The sequence below is a fragment of the Neoarius graeffei genome, chromosome 4 (assembly GCF_027579695.1).
Source record: "Neoarius graeffei isolate fNeoGra1 chromosome 4, fNeoGra1.pri, whole genome shotgun sequence".
NCBI classification, from domain to species: domain Eukaryota; kingdom Metazoa; phylum Chordata; class Actinopteri; order Siluriformes; family Ariidae; genus Neoarius; species Neoarius graeffei.
This window is the reverse complement of record NC_083572.1, coordinates 4,244,899-4,266,009: the sequence shown is the minus strand read 5'-3', so window position 1 is coordinate 4,266,009 and position 21,111 is coordinate 4,244,899. Positions and strand designations below refer to the sequence as shown.

General features: G+C 43.4%; 1 protein-coding gene and 1 long non-coding RNA gene across 2 annotated transcripts in view; one reads left to right on the top strand and one right to left on the bottom strand.

Moving 5' to 3' along the window:
• Positions 1 to 498: 498 nt before the first annotated feature.
• LOC132884747 (sphingosine kinase 1-like) overlaps positions 499 to 21,111 on the bottom strand; it is a 47,242-nt gene continuing 26,629 nt past the window's right edge. The window contains exons 3-5 of the mRNA XM_060918651.1: positions 6,655 to 6,749; positions 4,568 to 4,683; positions 499 to 1,955 (exon numbers count right to left, since the gene is read on the bottom strand). Coding sequence (XP_060774634.1) covers positions 1,094 to 1,955; positions 4,568 to 4,683; positions 6,655 to 6,749 — 1,073 coding nt within the window. The 3' untranslated portion in view covers positions 499 to 1,093. The remainder of the gene's footprint in view (positions 1,956 to 4,567; positions 4,684 to 6,654; positions 6,750 to 21,111) is intronic.
• LOC132884267 (uncharacterized) lies at positions 14,654 to 15,328 on the top strand. Its single transcript, XR_009654431.1, has 2 exons — positions 14,654 to 14,954; positions 15,043 to 15,328. It is a non-coding gene; the product is annotated as an uncharacterized LOC132884267 (long non-coding RNA).

Below are 21,111 nucleotides of genomic sequence, written 5' to 3'. Positions count from 1 at the left end.
AATCTGGCACACCTCGTCGATCCATGTATGTTCGTTCATTTGTTTCGAGATGAAAATAAGAAAACAAGGAAACAGTATTTTATCTCTTTTTTTTTTTTCTTGGCGCATACCACGCAAAGTCTAATGCAAAGTCATAAATGTTCAAGAATCTAAATTTAATTGGAAAAATTTCTAATTTGTTCCTTTTCAGTGTGAACAATTTTTGACTGAAGACCTGAGCTAATTAGCTACTTAGCAAACGTCACCAACTCGCATGAATTGCAACACAAAATAACGTCAGCTCGCGTTACGAATCTTAGCAATCGGAATTTAATTGATGAAATTGTAACAGCTGGAAAATCCTGATTTTTTTTTTCAGCCGTCATACATACAGTAGTGATTAGCACACTAGCAGCACATCAGGCGCTAATCTCGATCTTTCTTTAATCAACCCTGTTTTTTTTTTACTACACAAATAACCCAGATTTATAATTTTGCTCATGCTTGGACTCCTGGATATTTGAATTTTCATCAATTTTATTTAAAAAAATGTAATTCTGAATTGAAAAAACAAATAAAGGCATCGTACATGACTCCGCCTGTCCAGCCGAATCGTAATCTCGCGGGTTCTCACAGAAACGCAGGATATGCAGAGATGTCTATGGCGTGTATGAAACAGCAGTATAAATATAAATAAATTTCTCTTCAGTCTTGACATGTTTTGTCACGACAATCAGTAGCACCTCGAAAACAGCAGCAGACATCGATTGATCACACAGTAGAAGTCGTTGCGTTTAAAAAAAAAAAGTAGTACCTCGCTTCAAAGACAATCCTGCAAATGCTAAGATGTTCTGCTAATCATGAGTCAAAGCTTGTGGGGACTCAATAAGATTTCTTTCAATGCCCACTCATTATTAGCAAAGCTAGCATTTTCAAGTGAAGCACTCATCCTTTAAAGAAAGAAAGGACGCTCCATTCAGGCAAGAAGCTGCCCGTTCCTTCGATACTAATAAAAATAAAGTGCTGGAATTTGTTAGTTCTTTTTATCGCTAACTGACTCTGCGATCTTTGATTCACTATAAGGACTTTTCGCCAAAGATCTCTACGTGCAGTTCTATCCAGCGATAATCCTGCCAAGACTGCCGTGAATCTGCGCTTGCACCGGCCCGTATTCCACCACCTCTCCGTCAACAGTGATGGTCCCTTTGGGTGAGTAGGGTTCCAGTCGTAGTGCCCGCACTTTAGTGTACACCACAAATGGGCAGTTTGTGCTCAAGTGGGTGCCTTTCTCCATGGCCAGGAAGAGGCGCAAGAGGGCTCGGCATGAGATTCCTGCTTTTACGTAGATCAGGTGTATAATTCCATCCTCGAGTCTGGATGCAGGGGCAGCGATCAAGTCTTCAGCAAGGTGGGATTGGTACACCGCCATCACCAGAACAAAATCCTCCTCCTTCACTACGGTCCAGTGTGCCGGTACAGGCTGGTCCAAGGGTACAAGCAGGGAATCGGGCAGGCCTCGTGTGGTCACAGATGACTCGCTGGTCTGGTTGGGTTTGTGGGCGTTGTTGGAGTTGCAGGAATTGTGCAAAAGGTGATTCTGAAAATTCAAGTTCTTGGACAAGTGGGAATGAACCGATGATGAGTTGGAACCATCAGTGAAGGACACCGTTGACTGAACTGGGCTTGGAGGGGATTGAGATTCCTCAGCAGGAAGGTACGCTAGCTTTCCTTTGTACACCCTCAGTGAGACGAGGCGCACTAGAGTCCCCATGGTGAAGCGAGCCGCTCCGACGTGGCGGTACTTCTCGCTCTCGACATCCACATCAGCCACAAAGCCCCAGGCGAGGGACAGGAAGGAGAACAGACGCTGGCTCGATGCCATGCACACTGAAGTGAGGTCCAGACGTGACACAAGGCCTTTACACAACATGAAGCCACAGCTCACCAGCAGATCCTCACTGGACACCGGTTTTGACCTGAAAAAGAAGATATTAATGTGTGTTTTAATAAAATTAACGATCCATGATGAACTTGGACTGACAAACTCATTTTAGGCACCGGGCCACATTACACTTAGTGTAGGGAAAAATAAGTACATTATCTCATCTCATTATCTCTAGCCGCTTTATCCTGTTCTACAGGGTCGCAGGCAAGCTGGAGCCTATCCCAGCTGACTACGGGCGAAAGGCGGGGTACACCCTGGACAAGTCGCCAGGTCATCACAGGGCTGACACATAGACACAGACAACCATTCACACTCACATTCACACCTACGCTCAATTTAGAGTCACCAGTTAACCTAACCTGCATGTCTTTGGACTGTGGGGGAAACCGGAGCACCCGGAGGAAACCCACACGGACACGGGGAGAACATGCAAACTCCACACAGAAAGGCCCTTGCCAGCCACGGGGCTCGAACCCGGACCTTCTTGCTGTGAGGCGACAGCGCTAACCACTACACCACCATGCCGCCTAAATACATTATAGCTCGCAAAATTATACACTCATAAAAACACAAGGTTGTGACTGAATAAATACTTCCCCCTGTTGATGTGAAAGCACAAAATTAGTTTTCTGGACAGACACATGGTTACAGCGTAACTGTTTTTAGCTTGCTAACGAAGGATTACCTCGTTACCACACTCCATCAGTAGCTGAAGTTATGGTATTGAGTTCATTGCTCTATTATGCCCCCTAGTGGAAAAATCTCAGAGTGACTGGCCATGTTAATAGGAACTTGGTGTTGATTCTAAGATTTCTGTTCTTGGCTGCAGGAATGGAACCCAGTGTGTTCTTCTGTTGCATGCTGAGATGCTTTTCTGCTCACCATGGTTGTAAAGAGTGATTACAACTGTAAAGAATCAGTAGCCATTTTTTTCTGTTTCTGGTTACGCCGTGTGCGTTTTTCTTTTTTGTGTTTGTGTAGTTTGATGTTTGTTTGAGTGTTTTGTCCGCCGGTTGTGGTGTAGCTCTAGACCCAGTTTTGGATGTCGGTTCCCTCCAGGCCTTGGTTCGCTGTGGGTGGTGCTCGCTATGGACTGCACTGAGCTTGTTGCTCTTTTAATATCGGGGTTGTCCAGCACTCTGTGCGGCGGTGCTTTTGTGTTTGGCGCGGTGTTCCAAATGATGTTGCTTGGTGGCGTTGCGGCGGCTGTGCAGGCAGTTTGGGACATACCAGCGCTCCGTGTGGCGGTGCTTCTGTGCTTGCTCTGTGGATCCATGGCGCGGTGTTCCGGGTGGTGTTGCCCGGCGGCGGCACGGTGGCTGTACAGGCGGTGTGGGACTTGTTTTGGTGCGTCTTTTGGTGGGACTGTGGCTGCTCCACCATTGGAATGACATACTGACCTTTATATGGTGGACTTTTTCTTTCTTCCCGCCCTCCCTTTCCTTACAATTGTATCCTTCCTGGCAAAAAAACAAGCTTGAACCAATCTGGCCATTTTCTGATCTCTGACCTCTCTTATCAACAAGGTGTTTGTTTTCACCCATAGAACTGTTACTCACTCACTCACTCAGTTTGTTTTTTGTTTTTCGCACCACTCTGTGTAAACTCTAGAGATGGTTGTGTGTGAAAACCCCAGGAAGGAGATCAGCGATTTCTGAAATACTCAAACCAGCAGTCCATCTGGCTCAAACCAACGCCCATGGCACAGTGAAAGAAAGTCACACTTCACTGTGAATCACAATTTTTCCCGTTCTGACGTTTGAATATCGTGAACCTTTAACTGAAGCTCTCGATTCGTATCTGAATGATTTTACGCATCGTTCTGCTGTCGAGGGATCGGCTGATTGGAGAACTGCATCAAACAAAACAGCAGGCGGATGTATGGGTGTTCCTAATAAAGTGTCTGGCGAGTGTATTTGACACCCATGACTTCAGTACATAATTTATTGTGTTGTTTTATTAAGTTATCTTGAACGTTCATATTCTAATCTCTTTTTCCTTCTCTGAAGTGAAGCGCCGTGCTTCTGCTTTTCAAACAAGATCCCATTCTTCACCACCCCGGACCTGCTAAAAACACAACCCAGATTCAGTGAACAGCCTGAGAACAAAGAGACTCCGCCCTTGTGGAGGAACTACCCGCTTATTTGTCCGTCAAGCCAACAGTGTGCCTCCGAGGCGATTAGATCAGTCTCCTTGGGGTTCCACTCAGACTGTCTTCATCGGCTGGTTTATTTAAGCTCACATGAAGTGCTGCGTTTAGTATTTAATGCTCTGTACCTTGTATCGCTACAAAATAATGGATCTGACCTTTTTTTTTTAAATGCTCACATTCATTCAGTTTGGATTTGAGCGGTGCTTTCTTTCTTTTGGAATGATGGAGAAAGAGTAAAGCAAAACTACAGATGTTTCCAATATAATAATTAACATCTTGCCAGATTGTAATGGGATCCGATGCATAACATTGGAATAATGGACAATAGATGTAGCGTTTCACAATATATTAGCTTTATATGATTATTACATCAATCAAGGACCACAGTTTGTAGAATTGATTGATCACTTGTTCCCAAGGGTGTCATTTTTTTTCCCCCCCACTGAGCCAGCACATCTTCTGATAGCTCTTAAATCAAGTGCGAGTCTTACCCAGAGTAGTAGTGTATCGAGGCAGCTAGCGCGTTCCCCGAACCTCCAGGCAGCACGCCAAGTGGAGTCTGAATGGCTTTCTCCCAGTCCTCCCTCTCCATGAGCCCATTCACAACCTGCGGATATGAAACAAGACCAAATTAAATACTAACATGCATTCCAACAGGGATGAAAAGATTCTATATGAACTGCAGCGTTCGCGACTTCGTCATTTAAAATTCGTCAGATTTTTGATCTTGCTCTGAAAGCTGATTTTTGTTGTTTTGTCTGGATTATAAACAAGCACCCTGAGGACATTTGGTATTTTTACCTGTTCGCTGTTCCATTATTAAAGCTAGACTGCCTTTCAGATTTTTCACGTGTAGGTCCTAAAAAGAAGAATTTTCCCAGACACTTAAATATAAAACACTTAAAAGAAAAAGATTACAGTGTACAATTTTAATGATAGTTTTAACGTCAAACCAGCAGCTTCCAGGGTTTGAGTTTGCAAGTGTTTTATGGAACAATACTCAGAAAAGTGTGTTCTGTAATTTAGTACAATATCGATATGATATATTTATTATCACCCAGCCCTGATTTAAAGGTTTAAAGATTGGATTCCTTATTTATTTATTTTTATTTTATTTAAAATCACAATTAAACGTTGTATAAACCTGTAGTTAAATTGTTGTACAGTGCTGCGTTTTGTGGAAACGTCCCTCAGAATAATCGCCAACAAAATGATGAGGTCGATATCAGGATTAACGATGTCACTTCTTTTCTGAGAAACTGCTCATATTGCGATATTTTGTTTAAAGCTGTACTGCCTTTCAAGTGTCGGTCATAAAAAGAAGAATTTTCCCAGACACTTAAATATTTTTGTTTAGTGACCGAAAGCTACTGAATTTGAATCACAGACTTCCAATTTTATTAGTTTTTTTAAAAAAGGAACAATTAATGAATTTATCTCTACATGGCCCTAAATTCTCTGCTATTTTTTCCTGCTTCACCATGACCCGATTCTAGATACTACGTCATGCATGACATCACGTGGTGGGCTTTCCCCGTTCACGCAAGGCATTGTGGGATACAAATTTGAAACAGGAGAGAAAAATGGAGGACGTGAGTGTGCGAATGAAACGTGAAAGACCGACTACAGTAACGGAAAGTAGGCGAGAAGAAAAGACGTTATGTTCTATACGAAGGAAAGGAAACGCAGGACCGAACTAATAAATATGGGCGCTCAGCGAGCACCTCGGTGTGATCAGCTGTTCGTTTAGCGACAGAATGATGGTAAACCTGCGCATGTGCACACACACACGGACTTCCTCTGTCTGCTTGACTGCGCAAAACGAGTGATTTCATGCACATTATTTGCTTTAATCCCCTCAAATTAAATAACTTCCCAGCCACAGAACAGAATGGCCTGATATTTTGTGAGATATTACAGAAATAAACATATATCACAATGACTACATTTCAGACGGAACTAAATTTTACCGTTTTTAGGAAATCGAAAGGCCGTCTCGCTTTAAGTATGGAAAAAGTGGAGAACGTTAGCACAGACCTCCTCGTGGTTTCAACATGGGGAAAAAAACCTGTTTGATCATTGTGTTACAACATCTTACATATCACCCAAGATGTCATGTAGTAATGTTTTATCTCGTTTAATCACTTGTTCAGAGAATGTATCATGTGTTTGCTTTACGATATCGCAACCATAAATTCACACCATATCCTAAAATATCCAGACAGATTCAGTGGAATGCTACATGTATCACAATATTTAATCATCCATGTTTTTTTGCAAATGAGGTTAACATGTAAACATACTGCAAATTAATCCAACAATGAGTTAAATATGAGTTCATAAAAATCCAAACGAGAAGATTTCCCAAACAAGATGATTGCCAATACTACGAACACCATATAACATTTGTGTTTTTTTTCTTAAAGAACTCCTGAAATTTTTCCTCACATGACATCCATCTAAACCTGTCAGTTTCTGCACATTCCTAAACCAGACTCTGTACGTCGGACGCGTCTGTTTGCTGAGGTTTACTTGGCGAGTGTATGGACTGAGGAATGCACTGACGCAGTGATCTGACCTCAAACAGCAGCCCGTCTCCGGACATGATGACCACAGCATCCCACTGAGAAAGATCCGCTCCTCGTACCAGCTCGCGGGCGTGGTTCTGATGCTCTGCAAGCAAATGAGAAAGGTGGCGTGAAAGTCATTCGTCGTCGTGTGTTTTTTTTTTTTTAAGTGAGTTGCTTGATCTTTAGAAATCTAAACTCTCCTCAGGATTAACAGAAAAGACTTTGGTGTAAAAAGAGAAAATCTTTGAAAGAAAATTGAGAAGATTCGACAAAAACGATTAATATTTTAGGTGGTCATGAATTTCCCAGTTCTTTAAAAACACCTTTTTAATCTGTTGATAATTTGGCAATTCAGGCCAATCTGATTTTTTTTTTCCCGCCATGTGAATTGGTTAGATTTGGGGGAAAATGGGATTCAAAAACAAACTCACCAGCAGGGGGCGGTATCTAATGTTTAATGTTTGCTAAAGTAGCCTTTTTTGGACAAACTCGTTTAACAGTGGTAAAATGTAGCATTAAATGATGGCATGTTTCCACACAAGGGACATTTTTCAGAAACATTTCTTCCCCATGTGACGTTTCAAATGTAGCTAGAGTTTAACATTTTTTTTTTAATGGCTAAAATAGCTCCAGATGACAGAAATAGAATTTGAACTCATTTTGCCAGCATGCCTTCCTACAATGCATGACGTAATTTGTTAGCAGTGCATACACATATCAACTATCATCTTGCAAATCTGGGCCAGCTTTCTGTAGCACTTTCTCTTATCTTAGAAATGCGCCGCATTTGTCCCACAACATCACATTCCAAGCCTTGATCTTTTTCAACTTATGTTTTGGAGAGTGGGGATTGCTGATGAGGGATATTGCGTTTTCTTCTGCTAGCTGCAGCGCAACGCTAGGCCCCTTAGGAAGGCATCAGGTTCTCCTCCCTTTCCGTTGTCATGTCCCTGTAAAGGCAGGCGGGGAATCGATATGGCCTTTATCAGTCCAGTCACATCACACTTCCTTATCCAGAGCCTTGGCCTGAACATGAGGCAGTGGGAAACTCAAGATGGAGGAAGATGAGAAAGTGCCTGGGTTACGGGAAAATGAATGCAGCCCACTGAAAGTGGGTCATGCAGTGGAGAAGAAGAAGTATCTTTAAAATGTTCCTCCCTGTATACAGCCATTGTGTTCAGCGTAGTATCGAATTCGAGGTAATCCCATCACCTGGATTCAGTTCCTGCACTTCTTCAAGGTTGAGCAAACGTTCAGGTCTAATCGCTTTCAAGTCCTGGGTGCAAATGTCTCAGAAATTACTGCATGAATTAGCTTTTATCCAAGGGAAAACTAAAGTGGTTTGGTAAATAAGGCTCTGGGCTACATATCAGAAGGTTTGGAGATCAAGCCCCAGCACTACCAAGCTGCCACAGTTAGGCCTTTGAGCAAGTCCCTGAACCCTGCAGAGGGGTCATATAATGGTTGACACTAATTCCATACTCAAGCTTCCTTAGGACCTGGGGCACATGAAGAGGTGGCAACCATGGCCTAAAGGTTAGAGAAAGCTGCCTTGAGCCCAAAGAGTCACTGGTTTGATTCCCTGGACCGGCAGGAAAATCCATGACTGAAGTACCCTTGAGCAACCCCCAACTGCTCCCCAAGCCCTGGGTATGTGTGTGTGTTTGTTGTACGTCACTCTGGATAAGAGTGTCTGCTAAATGCCTGTAATGCAGTGTAAGAAACAAATTTCATGTGACACTGTTTATTTCTAAGGGCCAAGAAAACCAGCCTCCAGTAAAGTTGATCTCGTCTACAAACTGCATCCATCATTTTAGTCTCAGAACAAAATGCAATGTGGTAGAAAAGTGCAAAAGAAAAGAAAGTCTAGTTTGTCAAAATGTGTAACTTTCTTAAAAAAAAGTTAAACCTGGACAACAGTGAGACATCACTGGGAAAGAGACGTCTCTCAGTCTGCTTCAGCCCATGAGCTTTATTTACCGAGCATAATTCAGAAGAAGGGGTGCCAAAATTTTAGAAACACCACTCCAGTCAAAGGAAGCAGACGATGCTTCAAGAACCAACACTGGCTCACTGGCTAAAGTCCTCATTTCCTTAAGTTTTGTGATTTCTACCACAACGATTTGTCGGGCAATGATCCTAATAGCTGATGCTATTTAGCAAGCACCCAAAGGACAAGCAAACAATACTTTGCAGGCTGGTGGTGGATATTAGACCTAATAAGCAGCGAAGTATCAGGTCAATGCTAAGCTACGCCAAGTTTTATACTAATTTCAGAATGTGTTTTGGAAATGAAAATCCCCAGATGTCTGTTCTTCTGTGGAGATGTTTGTGCTAGCATGCTTTTGGGAAAATGACCTTTTTGAAAAGCATTGATAATGTAGACAAGGACAGTCAGCAGAAATGTTTTTTTTGAAGCACTGAATGTTCTGTCTGGCCCGGAATAATCAATATCCCCAGTTGTCTAATTTACTGGCTGTAAAGTTGCATCATATAATAAATATTTCAACACTGAACACAGCATTAAAAGTCTCCGGGTAGTAAAGAGTAACTGCTGTTCTCCCGCTCAACATTTAATCACATTTAGCTCGCTAGTTATATGGTTTATATATATATATATATTTCCCTCCTAGAACTGCCACCTTATTGTGGTGGAGGGGTTTGTGTGCTTGAATGATCCTAGGAGCTATGTTGTCGGGGGCATTACGCCCCTGTTAGGGCCTCCCAAGGCAGACAGGTCCTAGGTGACAGGCCAGACCAAGAGCAGTTCACCAAAACCCTTATGGAGGATATCCAATCAAGGACCATGACGTCGCCCGGTATGGCGCAGCCGGGGCCCCACCCTGGAGCCAGACCCAGGGTTGGGGCTCATATGCGAGCGCTTGGTGGCTGGGCCTTTGCCCATGGGGCCCGGCCAGGCTCAGCCCGAAGCGGTGACGTGGGCCCGACCTCCTGTGGGTTCACCACCCGCAGAGGTAGACGTAGGGGGCTGGTGCAGTGTGGATTGGGCGGCAGTCGAAGGCAGGGGCCTCGACGACCTGATCCCCAAACACAGCGGCTAGCTGTTGGGACATGGAATGTCACTTTGCTGGAGGGGAAAGAGCCTGAGCTTGTGCGGGAGATTGAGAAGTACCGGCTAGAGATAGTCAGGCTTACCTCCACGCACAGCTTGGGCTCTGGAACCCAGCTCCTCGAGAGTGGCTGGACTCTCCACTTCTCTGCAGTCGCCCATGGTGAGCGGCGGCGGGCTGGTGTGGGCTTGCTTATAGCTCCCCAGCTCAGCCGCCATGTGTTGGAGTTTACCCCAGTGAACGAGAGGGTCGCCTCTCTGCGCCTTAGGATTGGGGAGAGGGCTCTTGCTGTTGTTTGTTCCCTAGGGAAAGGGAAGTTTGGGCTTCCATGCTCAGACTGCTGCCTCCGCGACCCGGCCCCGGATAAGCGGAAGAAGACGAGACGAGACGATATATATTATAGTTACATCCAAAAATAAAGATTTTTCCCTGCTAGCTGACTAGATGGGTTTGTTGACAAATATTTGCAGCTAACTGACCAGACAGCTAATATGCTAATATTTCTACCAGTGATCTTCTGCTTATTTAAGCTAGCACGAGGCGTTTCAGTAACCATGAACTAGCACACAGCTAGCCATTTATTTCAACTACCATCAGCTGATGAGCTTTGTTTATGGACAAACATTTACAGCTAGCCGATTAGCTCGCTAATACAGTATTGCTGTGGTATATTAAGTGCAATGATAACTAGCTAGCTATATGCTAGTTATGGGGATGATAATTTTCTCTTCCCGTAGCTGACTAGCTTTGTTTAGCGATGAATATTTAGAGCTAGCCCACTAGCTAGCTATATAATATTGCTATGGATTATTTATCTACTCATTTTCGTGAACTAAAATGATCTGTTAGCTGATGTGGCTCAGAGTGCAGCTGCAGGTCTCAAAGGAAACGCTGCGAATCCGGAGCCAGGTGAAAAATAACTCTCACTGACCACCAAAAATGTCACAGTTTTGCCTCAGAGTTTGTGTTTGTTAGCGAGCGCTGAATCAGCCTCCAGTGTGCTGAGAGTTTCAGAATCGGATGAATGAGCCTAAAGAATTCAAACGGCTGATTCTGGCATCGCTATCAAGGCTGAGCAAACCATTATATGACTTTGACTTTGTGTCAAGAGTGATATGATCTGTATGATCACTCCCTGCCATTTGAAAATTTCCCATTAGCAAGATGGTAGCAAAGTTACTTTTTTGAGAAATAGTGTGGACGGAGTTTCTATTTGATTTTTAAGGAATTTTTTTTTTTGTTGTTGTGTATTTCCTGTCAGTTGGTTGTAAGTACAGTGAAACTTGCTGGAAAACGGTTAACAGAAACCATTAGACGATTAAACTAATTCCCTCTGAGCTGTGTTTTATGTTGAGAGACAAAACTGGGCCATTTTCTATTAATTTCAATGTTTTGTGTCTTTGGAAATCCTTAACTCAGCCAAAAAGCTACTATTGCTATGCATATAAGTGTGCATTCTGTAAGTTCGCATCGCAAACATCCTAAATATCTGTTGCGTGAAGTGTAGCTTTGCGAACAAAATACATTTATATACAGCAACCTTTAGCTTTGTAGAGTTTATCGTCGCTGTCAGTTCAAAACCTTCTATGTGACAATTTAGGTCAAATTGGGTTCTCTATGCTGATTGGTCAATTTTGACCTCGTGCTTCCATTTATGCTAATTAGAAAAGCTAATAATAGAACAAGTAAACGTTTACTGGCTTCTCAGCTTGTTATTTCAGAGTTTTATTCAGTTTTTTATGTCTCCTGTAAAAAAGGAAAAATGTCACATAGCAGGTTTTGACCTGACAGCGACGTTATACAGAGGCTTCAAACCTTGCTAACAAACTGTGTAGCTGTAGTGTAACTTGTAGCTTTGCTAACAAATGATATTCAGAAAGTAACTTGTAGCTTTGCTAAAAACTACATATTTGTTGTGTAACTTGGAGCTCCGCTAACAAAATATATCTACAGTTAGGTCCATAAATATTTGGACAGAGGCAACATTTTTCTAATTTTAGTTCTGTACATTACCACAATGAATTTTGAACAAAACAATTCAGATGCAGTTGAAGTTCAGACTTTCAGCTTTAATTCAGTGGGTTGAACAAAATGTTTGCATAAAAATGTGAGGAACTAAAGCATTTTTTAAACACAATCCCTTCATTTCAGGGGTTCAAAAGTAATTGGACAAATTAAATAATTGTAAATAAGATGTTCATTTCTAATACTTGGTTGAAAACCCTTTGTTGGCAATGACTGCCTGAAGTCTTGAACTCATGGACATCACCAGATGCTGTGTTTCCTCCTTTTTAATGCCCTGCCAGGCCTTTACTGCAGCGGTTTTCAGTTGCTGTTTGTTTGTGGGCCTTTCTGTCTGAAGTTTAGTCTTTAACAAGTGAAATGCTGCTCAATTGGGTTGACATCAGGTGACTGACTTGGCCATTCAAGAATATTCCACTTCTTTGCTTTAATAAACTCCTGGGTTGCTTTGGCTTTATGTTTTGGGTCATTGTCCATCTGTATTATGAAACGCTGAGCAATCAGTTTGGCTGCATTTGGCTGGATTTGAGCACACAGTATGTCTCTGAATACCTCAGAATTCATCCAGCTGCTTCTGTCCTGCGTCACATCATCAATAAACACTAGTGACCCAGTGCCACTGGCAGCCATGCATGCCCAAGCCATCACACTGCCTCCGCCGTGTTTTACAGATGATGTGGTATGCTTTGGATCATGAGCTGTACCACGCCTTCGCCATACTTTTTTCTTTCCATCATTCTGGTAGAGGTGGATCTTGGTTTCATCTGTCCAAACAATGTTCTTCCAGAACTGTGCTGGCTTTTTTAGATGTTTTTTAGCAAAGTCCAATCTTTTTATTCTTGAGGCTTATGAGTGGCTTGCACCGTGCAGTGAACCCTCTGTATTTACTTTCATGCAGTCTTCTCTTTATGGTAGATTTGGATATTGATACGTCTACCTCCTGGAGAGTGTTGTTCACTTGGTTGGCTGTTGTGAAGGGGTATCTCTTCACCATGGAAATTATTCTGCGATCATCCACCACTGTTGTCTTCTGTTGGTGTCCAGGTCTTTTTGCATTGATGAGTTCACCAGTGCTTTCTTTCTTTCTCAGGATGTACCAAACTGTAGATTTTGCCACCCCTAATATTGTAGCAATTTCTCGGATGTATTTTTTTCTGTTTTCGCAGCTTAAGGATGGCTTGTTTCACCTGCATGGAGAGCTCCCTTGACCGCATGTTTTCTTCACAGCAAAATCTTCCAAATGCAAGCACCACACCTCAAATCAACTCCAGGTCTTTTATCTGCTTAATTGAGAATGACATAACGAAGGAATTGCCCACACCTGCCCATGAAATAGCCTTTGAGTCAATTGTCCAATTACTTTTGGTCCCTTTAAAAACAGGGTGGCACATGTTAAGGAGCTGAAACTCCTAAACCCTTCATCCAATTTTAATGTGGATACCCTCAAATGAAAGCTGAAAGTCTGGACTTTATGTCCATGTCCATTATATATCTCATCTCATCTCATTATCTCTAGCCGCTTTATCCTTCTACAGGGTCGCAGGCAAGCTGGAGCCTATCCCAGCTGACTACGGGCGAAAGGCGGGGTACACCCTGGACAAGTCGCCAGGTCATCACAGGGCTGACACATAGACACAGACAACCATTCACACTCACATTCACACCTACGCTCAATCTAGAGTCACCAGTTAACCTAACCTGCATGTCTTTGGACTGTGGGGGAAACCGGAGCACCCGGAGGAAACCCACGCGGACACGGGGAGAACATGCAAACTCCACACAGAAAGGCCCTCGCCGGCCCCGGGGCTCGAACCCAGGACCTTCTTGCTGTGAGGCGACAGCGCTAACCACTACACCACCGTGCCGCCCCCCATTATATAACTATAACTTGAATATGTTTCAGTAAACAGGTAAAAAAAGAAAATTTGTGTCAGTGTCCAAATATATATGGACCTAACTGTGTAAAGTAACTTGTAGCTTTGCTAACATATTTCTTGTGTAACCTGTAACTTTGCTCACAAATGATATTCAGAAAGTAACTTGTAACTTTGTTAAAAACTACTTGTTTGTTGTGTAACTTGGAGCTTTGCAAACAAAATCTATTTATAAACTGACTTGTAGTTTTTGCTAACAAAGGAAATATTTGGGGCGGCACAGTGGTGTAGTGGTTAGCGCTGTCGCCTCACAGCAAGAAGGTCCGGGTTCGAGCCTCGTGGCCGGCGAGGGCCTTTCTGTGCGGAGTTTGCATGTTCTCCCCGTGTCCGTGTGGGTTTCCTCCGGGTGCTCCGGTTTCCCCCACAGTCCAAAGACATGCAGGTTAGGTTAACTGGTGACTCTAAATTGAGCGTAGGTGTGAATGTGAGTGTGAATGGTTGTCTGTGTCTATGTGTCAGCCCTGTGATGACCTGGCGACTTGTCCAGGGTGAACCCCGCCTTTCACCCGTAGTCAGCTGGGATAGGCTCCAGCTTGCCTGCGACCCTGTAGAACAGGATAAAGCGGCTAGAGATGATGAGATGAGATGAATGAACTTGTGGCTTTATAATAAACTACATATTTGTAGAGTAACATGGAGCTTTATCAACAAACTATGTATTAATAAAATAACATTATCCAGTATATGAAACATGGAGGTGGTAGTATCATGGTTTGGGCAAAGATAAAAACCTACATATTTGTAGTATAACTTGTAGACTGGTGACCAAACTACATATTAACTTGTAACTTTGCTAAGAAACTGCAGACTGTTTTTATAAAATGAATATAGCTTGTAGCTCTGCTTGTGGTGTAACATGTAGCTTAGATTTCTGCATATTTACAGACGCCTGTTATCCAACACTAATCTGAGCTGTAGGTGAAGGTGTGGTCACCTAAAAACCACCTGTTTACACAGAGCTGACTCACAGCGAGAATGTACATAAGTGTTGATTAAGTCTTTCGGATTTCGGTCTGTCTCAAGCCTCACTCACAACCTGCCGTAAGTGTTTTGGACACGCACGGGTCGCAGGGTTTGGTAGCTCACAGCCGTGCCGCAGGGCCGTGGTGAACCCGGGGGAAAGTTTGGAGGAGGAGTACGGGCAAAGTACTTGTCAAGTACAGGTTGCACACCTGACTTCCTTGAGGCGTGGGAAAAATGAATTTCTCTCTGCACGGACATTGAGAAGTCTGCCTTCAAGCCGGCAGAAGGCACAGCAGCCCGCCAGAGGGATTTCCACAGGTAAATACACGTGCTTTAAATGTTCATTTCAGTATCTATATGCTTATGTTATTAATATTATAGATGCTGATTTTCATGTACGTTTCAGCTAATGACGCCCAGAAGTGAGGACACTGCAATCCCATCATCGCTGTCAGGCCATTGTGCCATGCTCAGTGATGAGGACAAGGACTTCCCGACACCCCGTCCCACCATTCAGCAGGAGCAGGACAGCAGCTCGGAGTCACAGTGTGTTTCAGTGCTCAAACTGTTGGGCTATTTAGTTGGGATTTTTTTTACAATGTACTAAAATGCGTTATTCCCTTATACTGACGTTTTATTATTTGACGTTTGCATAGTAAATTAACATACACTCAAATAAAAACAGCAAATGAGGTGGTCTTCTTCCCTTCTACAATGCTACACGCTACATGATTGGTTCCTTGGTTCCTCCCCAATATATATATACCCAGAGTCTTGCTCCTTGTGTTGCGTGCAGATAGAACGTGAGATGCACTTCTGTCCTGTGGGCCGCACAAATAGCAAGTGTGGAATACTTGTGTAGTATTTCTGAGGCACGTCACGCATACAATGACTGCGCGCCACTCATGCGTCTTCCTGTCATTGCAAAAAGCCCCTACTAGCCGTGCTGCTGACTCGGTTCAGGCGTACAAAAGGAGCACGGGTCCCGTACGTAGTGTATGCGTTCTTGATTTGTTGCAAGACCCGTAGAATTTACATGTGCAGAACTAAAAGTCTCCACGGGCAGTCTGCGACCTTCTACGGCACTGAACACACGCAAGTGTCACGCAAGTCTCAAGCACGGTTTTGCCAAATTTTTTACCGTAGACTGCCCGTAGCAGCCCGTACGGCGGATTGTGAGTGAGGCTTCACCCCACCCTTTTCTCTTCTCTTTATCTGTCCGAGTCTCTCAGATTTATATTCTGTTTTTCTCTCTCCTTGACTTCTTTCTTATATTTTTTCCCCACATTATTCCTCTCTTTCACGATTTCCTCTCTCTTGCCCTCATTTATCACACTTACTGTTTTGGCAGCACTCACACAACGACAATGCTGAGTGTCACGGAAAACAGTGTGCATGTAAATAATAATAATAACTAGACTGCATTTCCGCAGAGAAAATGCAAAGTGTGCTTGCTGAGCTGCAGCAGAACAGCTATCATGCTAAAAGCTAGCATGCCAACATGCTAACAGTTAGCATACTAACATGCTAACAGCATACTAACATGCTAAAAGCTAGCATGTTAACATGTTAATGCTAACATGCTAATAGATAACATGCTAACAGCTAGCATTCTAACATGCTATTTGTTAAAATTCTAACACTTTAAGGCAAATATGCTGACAGCTATCATGCTAACAGCTAACAGGCTAACATGCTAATGGATAGTATGTTAACTTTTAGCATGCTAACATGCTGAGGGTGACATGCTAACAGCTAACATGCTAACAGTTAGCATGCTAACATGCTCAGGCGAACTCGCTAACAGCAAACATGCGAACTCTGCATGCTACCATGCTAATCCTAACATGTTAACAGCTCTCATGATAACATGCTAATGGTGAACATGCTAACAACTCACAAGCTAACAGCAGGCATGATATCGTAATGGGTAACATGCTAACGTGAATGCTTATATGCTAATTGCTATCGTGTGTGCGTGTAAGTATTCCTAATAAAGTGGCCATTGAGTTGAAGTTGATTTGCTGTCAAAGTCTCAGATGAGCAGATCCTTGCCAAAAGCATCATCACCTATGGGGGAAGGGAGGAACGACTCTGTCAAGCTTCCACTGATTAGCGGCAAAATGGACAGATGAAAGGCGAGAGAAAGCCGAGTGCGGGTCAGAACCGATATCGTGTGTGATGGTGATTTGGCCTGAGGTGCCGTATGAAGTTTGGTGGATGTGTGGTGAAGTGTTACTGAGCAAAACTCCATTCATTTGAATGGGGCCAAAAATCAATGGAAGCCTATGGAGGTAAAAAGAGATGCGTGAAAACCATGGAAAAGACGAGTGCAGGTCTCAGATGAGGGGATGGATCTGTGCGGGGACTTGGCCTGAGGCATCGAGTGAAGTTTCTTGAAGTTTGGTCACTTGGTTAAAAAAACTGATGGAGAGTGAAAGTTTTTCTCCTGAAACACCATTCATTTTCAATGGGGCCAAAAATCAATGCAAGCTTATGGAGGAAAAAGGGATGAGCAAAAAGAAAGGAAAAATATGAGTGCGGGTCAGAACCGATTGCATGTATGTGTCGGGGGACTTGGCCTGAAGTATCACATGAGGTTTGGTGCATCTGCGACGGAGCGTGTCCGAGTAGGACGATTCGATTCATGAGCCCTATTTATTCTCTATGGGAAAAAAACAAAAGAAAAATGACAAGAACAAGAGAACGGGCGCGCTGATCCAAAAGCTGTATATAAGCACACTACACCACTTCAGGCCAGACGTCTCAGAGTTGGAACGGTGTCTCTATCTCAAACGTCCTAGGAGGAGGAGTGGATCCAAAAAACGTATCGGAATAAGGCAGAATAAGCAAACTTAAGAAGAACAATAGTGTGCCTGCCTTTTGCCTTTGGCAAGCACACAATAATAATAATAATAATAATAATAATAATAATAATAATAATAATTCGTTAATCAATAAAGATACACAACAAAGTTGAAGCAAAGCAGCAAAGATGATTTATACTGAAATAAAATATCCATATTATCTCATTCTCATCTCATTATCTGTAGCCGCTTTATCCTTCTACAGGGTCGCAGGCGAGCTGGATCCTATCCCAGCTGACTACGGGTGAAAGGCGGGGTACACCCTGGACAAGTCGCCAGGTCATCACAGGGCTGACACATAGACACAGACAACCATTCACACTCACATTCACACCTACGCTCAATTTAGAGTCACCAGTTAACCTAACCTGCATGTCTTTGGACTGTGGGGGAAACCGGAGCACCCGGAGGAAACCCACGCGGACACGGGGAGAACATGCAAACTCCACACAGAAAGGCCCTCGCCGGCCCCGGGGCTCGAACCCGGACCTTCTTGCTGTGAGGCGACAGCGCTAACCACTACACCACCGTGCCACCCCATCCATATTATCATAAAGTACATTCTGCATCTCTCTCTGTTTTAAAGTATCTATCTATCTATCTATCTATCTATCTATCTATCTATCTATCTATCTATCTATCTATCTATCTATCTATGTTTTAAAGTCTTTCTCTCCTGATGTTATCTTTTTTTCTCTCTTTTCCTTCCCTCTTCTCCTTTATATTATTTTTTATGTGGACCTTTTTCTCTTTTTATCGTTCTTCTATCCCTCCCTCTGTTTCTTGCTTTTCTGGTCTTTTATTCTCCCTCATTCTTTCTTTCTTATGCTGTGTTTTTGCATCTCTCTCTCTCTCTCATACAGTAATTTAAATATCTTTCAGTCTGTTTTTTATCCACTATGGCTCTCTATCATGCATTGCCAATTGATTGATTTATCCAACTGATTTACAGACTGAATTTGCTTTCAGTTTATTATACAGTTTATAGAGTTACTTTGATTTAATTTATATAGTTTCTAATAGAGGGCGGCACGGTGGTGTAGTGGTTAGCGCTGTCGCCTCACAGCAAGAAGGTCCGGGTTCGAGCCCCGGGGCCGGCGAGGGCCTTTCTGTGCGGAGTTTGCATGTTCTTCCCGTGTCCGCGTGGGTTTCCTCCGGGTGCTCCGGTTTCCCCCACAGTCCAAAGACATGCAGGTTAGGTTAACTGGTGACTCTAAATTGAGCGTAGGTGTGAATGTGAGTGTGAATGGTTGTCTGTGTCTATGTGTCAGCCCTGTGATGACCTGGCGACTTGTCCAGGGTGCACCCCGCCTTTCACCCGTAGTCAGCTGGGATAGGATCCAGCTCGCCTGCGACCCTGTAGAACAGGATAAAGCGGCTACAGATAATGAGATGAGATGAGTTTCTAATAGATGGAGAAAAAAAACAATAAACAAACGCACTCTTCCGGTCTTCTTCAAGGGTTCTTTGCATCATTCTGGGTTCTTTATTTCCTTTGAATCTAGTTCAGAACCCTGTCTGATCGGGACTCATTCTCAGGTTCCACATCCTGTAGGAGCTTTACAAGTTGCGTTAGAGGCACGACCAAGGAACCATTAAAGGTTCGAGATTTATCCGTCTGTGTCTGCCATTAACTCTAAATCTCAATCTTCATTCTGTTGCCTGGTCATCCTCCCTTCTCCTCTGACTCTGTGTGTGTGTGTGTGTGTGTGTGTGTGTGTGTGTGTGAGTGTGTGTGTGAGAGAGTGAAAGAGAGCAGGAGGGAGAGATGGATGGAGAGAAATAGCAGAAATAAAGGGGGTAATTTGCTATTCTGAGTAAAACGAGACTTGTTTGGACTCAGTTACCCTGCAGAATGACTTGGATTAACCTCTCAACACACACACACACACACACACACACACACACACACACACACACACACACACACACACAGAGTCTGGATTAGATAAAGACGTGCTTTACTATGCTGTGCTCTGTAACAGAGCTCAGGTCAGTGTTCCTGTGTCACCATTCGGTGTTGTGTAAGAGAGCGAGGCCGGTCTCGAGCGGTCACTGTGGCTCTGTCTCATTAACACACAGGACCGAGCGACAGCTGACGAAAATCATTCTCATTTCAGTGTGAACGTGTTCTCTGTGTACTTGTGTGTCTGAGAAAGGAGTTCAAACTTACTGCCGTTTATTTTATAAAGCTGCTTTGACCCCTGTTTCCAGCTGTGTGCTGTATAATGGTGCCTGTAAAGCACTTCGTGACTTCTGTGAAAAGTGATTTTATATATACATGGAGGATATTACACACTGGTGCGAGGATATGAAGTTTATCTTCAAGTGGTGAGAAAAAAAAAAAAAAAAAATATATATATATATATATATATATATATATATATATATATAAATAAACACGGGGAGTGAAATCATCAGAGTGAAATATCAGGAATTATTATTCATACAGGACACGTTTTCCATGGAATAAAACGTGTCCTATTCCCTTCTAGCGGGTTTATTGATGGCATGCAATATTGTTAGCATATTGCTTATCCTCCATGTATTACGCCACTCTCCCCAATGGAGAATGAGCATGCGATATTGTTATAATATTGCACGTTGCCAAGACAACACAATGTCACACGTCAGAGCTCATGCGAATATCCAATGACACAACTTTTCTGCTGCGCACGCGGTCAGCCGTTTCTTTGTCGGCCGGGAGAGAGAGAAGACGAGGCGAATCCAGTGCTACTGCGAGGATTAAGCAGCAAATAAATAAATAAACTGAAACCGAAGACGTGCTGAACACCTGAAAGGCTACCAAAACTTCATTAGATATTCTTCATGCATATTTATAAGAGAAAAACATACCAACGGATATTGAAAAACTGGAAAAGAGACACGTCGGAGCTGTGAAACTTCCACACTAGCGAGTGACTGTGACAATTTGTGAACAAACAAACATGGACGCCAGGTTGGCTATGTTAAAAAAAAATATGGAAGATTTAGAGAGAATTTTGGCTGCCAGGTCACTTCGGTGTGTGTGTGTGTGTGTGTGTGTAGCTGTCGATGCTGATTTGAAAAGTAACTCAGTAAATTACACAGGGAAGATCATGATAATAATAATAATAGCTTGGGGGCGGCACGGTGGTGTAGTGGTTAGCGCTGTCGCCTCACAGCAAGAAGGTCCGGGTTCGAGCCCCGTGGCCGGCGAGGGCCTTTCTGTGTGGAGTTTACATGTTCTCCCCGTGTCCGTGTGGGTTTCCTCCGGGTGCTCCGGTTTCCCCCACAGTCCAAAGACATGCAGGTTAGGTTAACTGGTGACTCTAAATTGAGCGTAGGTGTGAATGTGAGTGTGAATGGTTGTCTGTGTCTATGTGTCAGTGCTGTGATGACCTGGCGACTTGTCCAGGGTGAACCCCGCCTTTCACCCGTAGTCAGCTGGGATAGGATCCAGCTTGCTTGCGACCCTGTAGAACAGGATAAAGCAGCTACAGATGATGAGATGAGAATAATAACTTGACTGCAGTAGCATTAGCCTTCGCTAATGCTACACCGGCTAGAAGGTAACTGGACTGCCACGCTAACAGTACCAAGTTGCAGGTAAGCTAGTGTTGGCCTTT